This window comes from Rhamphochromis sp. 'chilingali' (assembly GCF_963969265.1).
Source record: "Rhamphochromis sp. 'chilingali' genome assembly, chromosome: 5".
NCBI classification, from domain to species: domain Eukaryota; kingdom Metazoa; phylum Chordata; class Actinopteri; order Cichliformes; family Cichlidae; genus Rhamphochromis; species Rhamphochromis sp. 'chilingali'.
The window spans coordinates 23,265,102-23,273,773 of NC_137932.1; the positions used below are offsets into that span (position 1 = coordinate 23,265,102).

Consider the following 8,672-nt stretch of genomic DNA (forward strand, 5'->3'; position numbering starts at 1 on the left):
TTTGACTGACTAATAGATGAAGAAGCCTAAATAAATCACAGGGGGTGATCATCAATACTAAGTCGGATTCAGAGAAACGGGTGATTTTTTGAGTCTCTGACTTCCTACACTGCCATACCGGGATTTGGAGGGCAGCTAAGTTATTTACTCCACCTCTTGTTTGTGTCACTTGGGGAGGAGTTTACGGTCAGACTATATTACAGCTCTTTCAGTGAAACGAAACTATTCAATGTCACCCCCAGAAAGTGAACACACTTGATCAACTGCTTAGGAAATAACAAACAACAAAAAACAAAAACATGGCTGGCAAACCTGCATTGGAAGGTGAGTACTTTTATCACTTTCACTCTCATTTAAAATTAATTTCTATAATAAACATCTCAGAATTAAAGCACGGGGCGATCTCTATTTTATTAGTTTTCTTTAAGAAAAGAAGTATCCAAGGTTTAAAAAAAAAAAAGAGAGAGAGAGAAAAAACGGCAAGGTTAAAATTAAATCATAAAAGGTATGTCTCCATTGTTTTTAAGACTTCAGTCCAGGCTATTACTTTTCAGTCTAGCTTCACTAATGGCAGTTGCCCTTAACAAAATGGCTGCAGGTTGAATGTCGTTTCCAGAATGTGTGGCTTGCAAATAGCGCGTGAACTTGGTCTCTGTGTGGCCATTTACTAGAGATTTAAAAAAGAAGAGAAAAAAAAAAAAAAAACTTTACTAGAATTTCTGATTTACATGTCTCACATGGTCCTCTTTTAATTTTTTTTTTAAGTTTGTTATGCCCATTATATCTTTGGACAGTTAGCCACCACATAACCCACCTGTTTTGAATGCAGTTTGTTAGACCTAGAGCTATCAGCACAGGCACCTTAGAGCCACTGATAGTAGGTTGGACCTGATGGAGGGATGCTCTGTTGTGAGTTGGAGTGTTTCAACTGTGAATTATTTTGAAAGGTTCCAGTAAAGACTAGACTGATTTGTTTGTTACACTGGAATAATATATAAAATAGAGTTTAGGATGCAGCTGAAATGAATATTAAAAACACATAACTTGATCGTTTCTGAAGACAACTTTACATCAGTCTTCAGAATATCCACAAACAGCACTAAAATCCTATATCATAATATTCTTAATAACAGTTTTAGTTAAAAATGAGCTGCTAAAACAAGTATAACATGTGTTCTAAAAAATAAAACACTGAAATAAACTAAACGACACAAGTTGGACACCACATCAAACGAAATGTGTCTCACGTTTTACTTTGTCTGAGACGTGGGACGTGAAAACGACATGTGGGGACTCACATGTTCTCAGCGGGTTTTCGTATAATAGCTCATTGTTGAATGAAAGACTCTATTGGCCACATGCAGGTTGCCCCGCAGTGGAATAGAAACCCCCCCGACTTACGCACACAACATAGACATCACATGGGAATACAGGTCGGAGATCGGCAGCGTTACAGGAAAACACTGAAAAAGTACACAACAATGGGAAAGTAGAAGAGGAAAAAGAGACCTATACTCATGCTGGGCACCTATGGGAGGACAGCATGAGAACAGGAAACAAAAAAAACTCCTCTGCACAGAGAGCACATAAATGTCCACAGTACAACATTGGAGCACGTGACAAGCCACAAGGTTGGGTAGGGGGTGAGGAGAAATCCGAAGGAAACACAGCAGTCATCCTGCACAGCGCTACCATTCCAGCGCGGCACACAGGAAACAAGCATTTTGAAAGGGAGGGGGATGAGTGCGTGCTTATCAGTGTAAGTATATGTGTGTGCGCGCGTGTCCAGAGTTCAGCTGAGACAGTGTCCTCCGCCCTATCAGGCTAAGTATACAGTCTGCCAGCCAACCCAGGTGGCCTTGCATGGAATGGGAAGAATAGTCAACACACAGTCGTTATCTGGGAGCTTTTGTTCGGCTCCAGCCTTGGGCCCGCAGCTGGCGCCGTGGTGTCTGCATGTTGATGTTGTTGATTTTTCTTTTATGCGAGCAGCTCAGGAGAATTTCAAAGCTGTTCTTAACACTCCGACACTGGTCTCTCAATTTCCCGTTGGAGAACCGCGAGCCTCCCCATGATGGTATCAAACTTCCGTCCCGTGGTGTTGTCATTCTTTTGATTCTGAGACCCCACAACTGCAGTGAGCCGTTCTGCGATGTGTTCCAACTTTCGCTCAAGGGTCTCATTTTGAGCAGGCCTCTCTTTGATGTATCCCAATATACGCTCAATGGTGTTATTTTGAGTCTTTACGGCAGCTGTAAGCGTCTCCAAGGTGTTAACCATGCTGCGTCCGGTGTGAGAAGTCGCACCTCGTCCCATCGTTTCAATCTCCAGCGGGCAGCCTTGGGGGGGGGGGGGGGGGGGGTGTTTGAATTAATTCTCTGATAAGCCAGGGCCAAGCCAGCTCCGATCAGATATCTTCAGCGTCCTCGATCGACAGTCCCGCCAGGCACACGATCCTCCATTTCTACCACCCGTCCATCGTGTATCTGGCAGGGAATGTCCCTCCAGGGCACTCGGGCTCTCCCAAGCCCAGACTTCTTGTTGAGAAAAGGGTGTCAATAGCATTCAGAGACCAGTTGATCAAATCCATAATTCTCTTTTAGGTTTTAGAGAACGACAGTGAGAGACTGTTCCAGGGAAAGTAATACACACGAGACAGGACAAGGACACAAGAGGCTAAGCAGGGAAGATAAGGGGAAGGAGGAGAGGAGAAAAGTGCGACCGCCTTCGCCAAGAGCCAAGAGAGGAAAAAAAAGTGCTTTTTGTGGCCTTGTGTAACCACAGGGATAAAAAGAAACCGATCTGGCTTTCATATTCAGTGCACAGCAATCCAGGAAAAAAATCTGTTCTGGGAAAAAAAAAAAAAAGAGCAAACAAAGTCATGTCACTCTGAGCTCTACCCAAAATATTTGAATCTTTGTGTCTAATTCAAACCTTACTGTCTGGGGTTTTTTTTTTTTTGCTTGTTTTCTCTTTTTTCTTTCTCAACAGGTGATCCAGGTGATTGATATATGTATTTTTTGTCTGTTTGTTTTGTTGGTTTTTGTTTTTAGCCCTTTATCACAATTCCTTTTCAACGCTGTTTTTGTTTCCCTTATTCTTTCTCCCCTTTCTTTTCCCCAGTCAAGTCCATCCTGTATTTAGCAAGTGAAAATAAAATAAAATAAACAATAAAAGGTGAATCAAATAGACCAATACGGCAAGGCTGGGATGGTCCATTTGGTAAAGGAAATCCGTTGGGCATCTTTCTTTGCTTTTAGACAATAATTCTGATGCCAAAAGAACCAAACGGGACAGGCAAAAAAACCAATAAATAATAATAATTCAAACCTCAGCTTCAGAGCATTTCCTCCATCTGTCTGACACATTTTTTTAGTCTAACTACTGCAACTGCAAAAACTCCTGCTGTTTACATGAACCAGTTATAGTTACTGTACAGGGTTTTTTTTTTTTTGGGGGGGGTTGCATAAAAAAATATTAATTATGTTTTAAAAAAAAAACTAATGAAAAACTTGCTAAATCTCCTCTCTCAATACCAAATTGCTTATTCTGCTGTTAACTCTAGTTTTGAGCTTCTGGTACTTCAGGTGACGATAATCATTCATAAGACTAGTGCCTGTGCCATTGGGCAGTTTCAAGCTGCATCACTATTTGGAGTAAGTCCTACTACCATCTCCAAATTGAAGGCTATGTCAGAGACAGGCCATGAAGTGGACATCCCAAGAAGATCAACACTACAAGAAGATCACCCTGTCAGCACTTAGGAACCATAGGCAGAGTTCTACAGATTTGTAGTCAGGGTTTGCAGGATGATATGCCAACTTTGTTTTGAAAATGGTGACATGATAGAAAGTGCACAGGATGGGTACTGGGGATCCTGCTTTCCTCAGTTTACAGAAGAAGTAGAGGCATTGCTGTGCTTTCTTGGCCAGTGATGCAGTGTTGCATGTTCAGGAGAGGTCCTGTGTAATGTGCACACCCAGAAATTTTTGTGCTGCTCACCTTCTCCACAGCAGCACCATTTATTTTGAGTAACCAACTGATTCACCTTCTTCCTGTAGTTTATCTCATCAGTAGGGATGGGTATCGTTTAGGTTTTATCTGATACCAGTGCCAAACCGGTACTTTTGAAACGGTGCCGGTGCTTAAAGTAAAGTAAAGTGTGCGTGTTAGTCCCCATGGGGAAATAGTTCCTCTGCATTTAACCCATTCACCCAGTGAAGCAGTGGGCAGCCATCAATGCAGCGCCCGGGGAGCAGTGTGTAGGGACGGTACCTTGCTCAGGGGTACCTCAGGGTAGCCGTTCAGTGGAGTTGAACCCCCGACCTTCCGATCATGGGGCCACTACTCTACCTACTGAACTATCCCTGCACTTAAACGGTGCACGAACCGGTGCTTAAAGAATCAAGAACACAAACTTTGTCCAAAAACCTCTCATGTTCAGCTGTTTTTTATAAAAAGGGTTATCCCCTGCAGCTATAGGGCATATATGGTATCACTCTTGGCTGGAAGCAGTGCTTAAACAATGGAAAAAAAAAAAAAAAAAACACAAACTTTGTCCAAAACCTTTCATGTTTAACTGTTTTCCACTTTTTCTTTGGTCATTTTAGCCTTTTTGGCCAGAGTGAAGGGAGTATCTGCCATCAAACAAGAAGACAGCCGCATGTAGCTATGATGATGTTTGCTAGTTCACCTTACATGCATTAATTTAATAACGTGGTTAGCCTACTCAATGTAAATTACACACGAACAACATTAAGCTACTCATGCAGAGAAGAACGGCTGCTGCTGCCATCATCATCCGTCATCATTTCTGCTACACTGGCAGGGCTAGGGGCCAGGACTCTCCTCTTCGGGTGCATGTTGCTAACTCCGGGTCGATAACAGGCACCACACCCGCAGTAGATGCGCACGGTGTGAGGTCTCGCAGCAAGCTATCAAATACGGCGCATTTCTCGGCTTTTAAAAAAACCCTATGCGTCGCCAGGTGTTTCATCAGATTCGAGGTGTTACCTCCTTTTCACAGTATCACCTTAAAGCACTTGTTGCAGGCTGCTGAGTTTGCATCTTTTGCTGTGAAGTACAGCCAGACTTTTGACTGCTTCGCTTTGGGCATTTTTAATCTGTAGCTCTGCTCTAAAAGAACGTACGTACCTGGACCCGCCTACTACGCTCGCAAAGGTAAAATGATTGGCTAGAATCCGAAGTGTATGACATCTCAGGGAAAAAAAAGCACCGAAATGAAGCACCGAAATGTGCGCTGCTTTTCGGTCTGGTTATTACCGTTTATGTCAGAACCGGTGCCATAATGGCACCGGATACCGGTACCCATCCCTACTCATCAGTGTTACTAATAAGACCCACCACAGTTGTATTATCTGCCAACCTAATGAGGAGGTTATTGCTGTAGTGCAAGGTGGAGCCAAGAATCAACATTGTGTAGACAGTGGCGTGTCCAGCGGGGTGGCCTGGGGGGATCTGGACTTTGACTGGGCCATTCTAACACATGGATATGTTTTGTTTTAAACCATCCATTGTTGCCCTGGCTTTATGTTTAGGGTCGTTGTCCTGCTGGAAGGTGAACCTCCGCCCCAGTCTCAAGTCTTTTGCAGACTCCAAGAGGTTTTCTTCCAAGATTGCCCTGTATTTGGCTCCATCCATCTTCCCATCAACTCTGACCAGCTTCCCTGTCCCTGCTGAATAGAAGCACCCCCAGAGCATGATGCTGCCACCACCATATTTGACAGTAGGGGATGGTGTGTTCAGAGTGATGTGCAGTGTTAGTTTTCCGCCACACATAGTGTTTTGCATTTTGACCAAAAAGTTCCTATTTTCATCTGACCAGAGCACCTTCTTCCACATTTTTGCCGTGTCCCCTACATGGCTTGTGGCAAAGTGCAAACGGGACTTCTTATGGTTTTCTGTTAACAATGGTTTTCTTCTTGCCACTCTTCCATAAAGGCCAACTTTGTGCAGTGCACGACTAATATGGACAGATTCCCCCACCTGAGCTGTAGATCTCTGCAGCTCGTCCAGAGTCACCATGGGCCTCTTGGCTGCATTTCCGATCAGCGCTCTCCTTGTTCGGCCTGTGAGCTTAGGTGGACGGCCTTGTCTTGGTAGGTTTACAGTTGTGCCATACTCCTTCCATTTCTGAATGATCGCTTGAACAGTGCTCCATGGGATGTTCAAGCCTTGGGAAATCTTTTTGTAGCCTAAGCTTTAAATTTCTCAATAACTTTATCTCTCACCTGTCTGGTGTGTTCTTTGGACTTCATGGTGTTGCTGCTCCCAATATTCTCTTAGACAACCTCTGAGGCCGTCACAGAGCAGCTGTATGTACTGACATTAGATTACACACAGGTGCACTCTATTTAGTCATCAGGCAATGCCTATGGGCAAGTGACTGCACTCAGACCAAAGGGGGCTGAATAATTACACACACCCCACTTTGCAGTTATTTATTTGTGAAAAATGTTTGAAATCATGTATGATTTTCGTTCCACTTCTCACGTGTACACCACTTTGTGTTGGTCTTTCATGTGGAATTCCAATAAAATTGATTCATGTTTGTGGCTGTAATGTGACAAAATGTGGAAAAGTTCAAGGGGGCCGAAGACTTTTGCAAGCCACTGTAGATGTTTTAAGGCTGTAAAACCCCTCACTACACACTTTATACACTTTTCTCAGACAGGCACTTTTCTCTCTTGTTTAAACACCCTCGAAGTTCAACCCTTCGTAGAAAAATAAGTCCAGTATTATGGAATGAAACCAAAGATTAAACCCTGTTTTCAGGTGCAGGACATGGGAATAGAGCAGCTGTGAGAGAATTCAATATTAATGAATCAATGGGACAGAAGTAGACGAAGCAAGAAGAACGAGTTGAGTAAAGTTTGACTTATCTGACTCTTTTGTTTCGTTTAATGCGCCTCATAACCTGGTGTGCCTTATGGTCCGAAAAATACGGTAACTTTTAGCTTCCTTTAGCATGTCAAAAGGTCCAACTTTTTGTGCGTTGGTTAGCATCTTCCTCTGCCTTTTGAGTGCTACCGCAGGTGCCTTTGACGGTACAGCACTTCAGAGTCACACTGCTAGCGATCGAAGATTTATGTAAATTTGACAAGCTGAACGCATTCTGTACTGTACAGGAGACATGGCACTAGGAGACTGATTGACAGTTGTTTACAGCCAATCAGGATGCCGAACACATTTGTGTGGGGGGGAAAAGAAAAGAAAAAGCATGCAAAATTGCAAAAAAAAAATCAGCGAAAGAGCAAGACCTTGAAAGGTAAACCCTGTTATGGCGAGGGACCACTGTAGATAAAATAAACTGATGGGGGTAAACAGGTAACATCATTGTGTTCTCTCACAGATCTCAGGATTGTACTTGTTGGGAAAACTGGAGTTGGGAAGAGTGCAGCAGGAAACACCATCTTAGGAAGAGATGCTTTTAAATCTGAGCTGACTTCTTCCTCAGTGACAGAAGTGTGTGAGAAAAAGATGGGAGAGTTTGGTGGCCTTAAACTGGCTGTAATTGATACACCAGGACTGGGTGACACAAAACAATCTGAAGAGCAGGTGAGGAGAGAGATTGCTCGATGCATGTCCTTTGCTGCTCCTGGGCCACATGTTTTTTTGGTTGTGCTCCAGCCAACCAGATTCACAAAAGAAGAACAAAAATCAGTGAAAATCATTCAGACAATATTTGGAAAAGAGGCATCACGTTACACCATGGTACTGTTTACCCATGGAGATGAGCTGAAGAAAAGACATTCCTCCATAGAAAAATTAATTAATGAGAATCCAGATCTCCGCCGCTTCATCAGTCAGTGTCACAGAAATCATCATGTTTTTGACAATGATGACAGAGATCCCTCTCAGCTTAAAGAGCTGCTGCTGAAGATCAGTGCAATGATTCAACTAAATGGAGGAGGCTTCTACACCAACGAAATGTTCCAAGAGGCCGAGAGAGCCATAAAACAAAAGATTAAAGAACTTCTGGAAAAATATCCAGACATGAATCTTGAAGAAGCAAGAAGAAAGGCAGAGGAAGACAACTCCTTTATTCAGGATGTTCTAAAGGGTGTTGTTATTGGAGCTACTGCTGGAGGTCTAGGTTTAGCTGCTGCTGGTGCAGCCGCTGCTGGAGTTGCTGCTGCTGGAGCTGCTGCTGGAGCGGCTGTTGGAGTTGGAGTTGGAGCTGCTTTTGGAGCTGCTGTTGCAGCTGCATATGCCGGGGTTCCCAAACAAGATATATATTTCAGAGTGAAAGATGAAACAGGATGCAACATACAGTAAAACACAAAGGATTGCAGTAATTAGTTAGATCATTCCAGCCCTATGAAAAATTTAGATAAACTTTAAACTATATTTCATAAATATTGTTTATTTTTCCTGTTCTGTCACCATATTATCTTTATCATAAGGCTGATTGCTGCTCAGATACAGATATAGATTAGCATCTTGTTTCATTAATTATTTTTATGATTTCTTTGTCTGCAGCCCTTGACATGTCCTTATGTTGTATGTCAGTAGAACACATTATCCACACTGAACCTTTTAATTATGTTCCTATATTCAAAAGCAATAACTGATTGATAACTCTGTGTGTGTGTGTGTGTGTGTGTGTGTGTGTGTGTGTGTGTGTGTGTGTGTGTGTGTGTGTGTGTGTG

At 42.9% G+C, this 8,672-nt stretch overlaps 1 protein-coding gene across 1 annotated transcript; it reads left to right on the plus strand.

The window, feature by feature from the left end:
* Positions 1-239: 239 nt before the first annotated feature.
* Positions 240-8,298, plus strand: LOC308397350 (GTPase IMAP family member 9-like; the record flags this gene model as incomplete). The annotated part of the gene is made up of 2 exons (XM_080883202.1): positions 240-324; positions 7,373-8,298. Exons 1-2 carry the CDS (start codon positions 300-302, stop codon positions 8,296-8,298), a joined length of 951 nt encoding a protein of 316 aa, XP_080739328.1. The 5' UTR covers positions 240-299.
* Between the last annotated feature and the right edge of the window lie 374 nt (positions 8,299-8,672).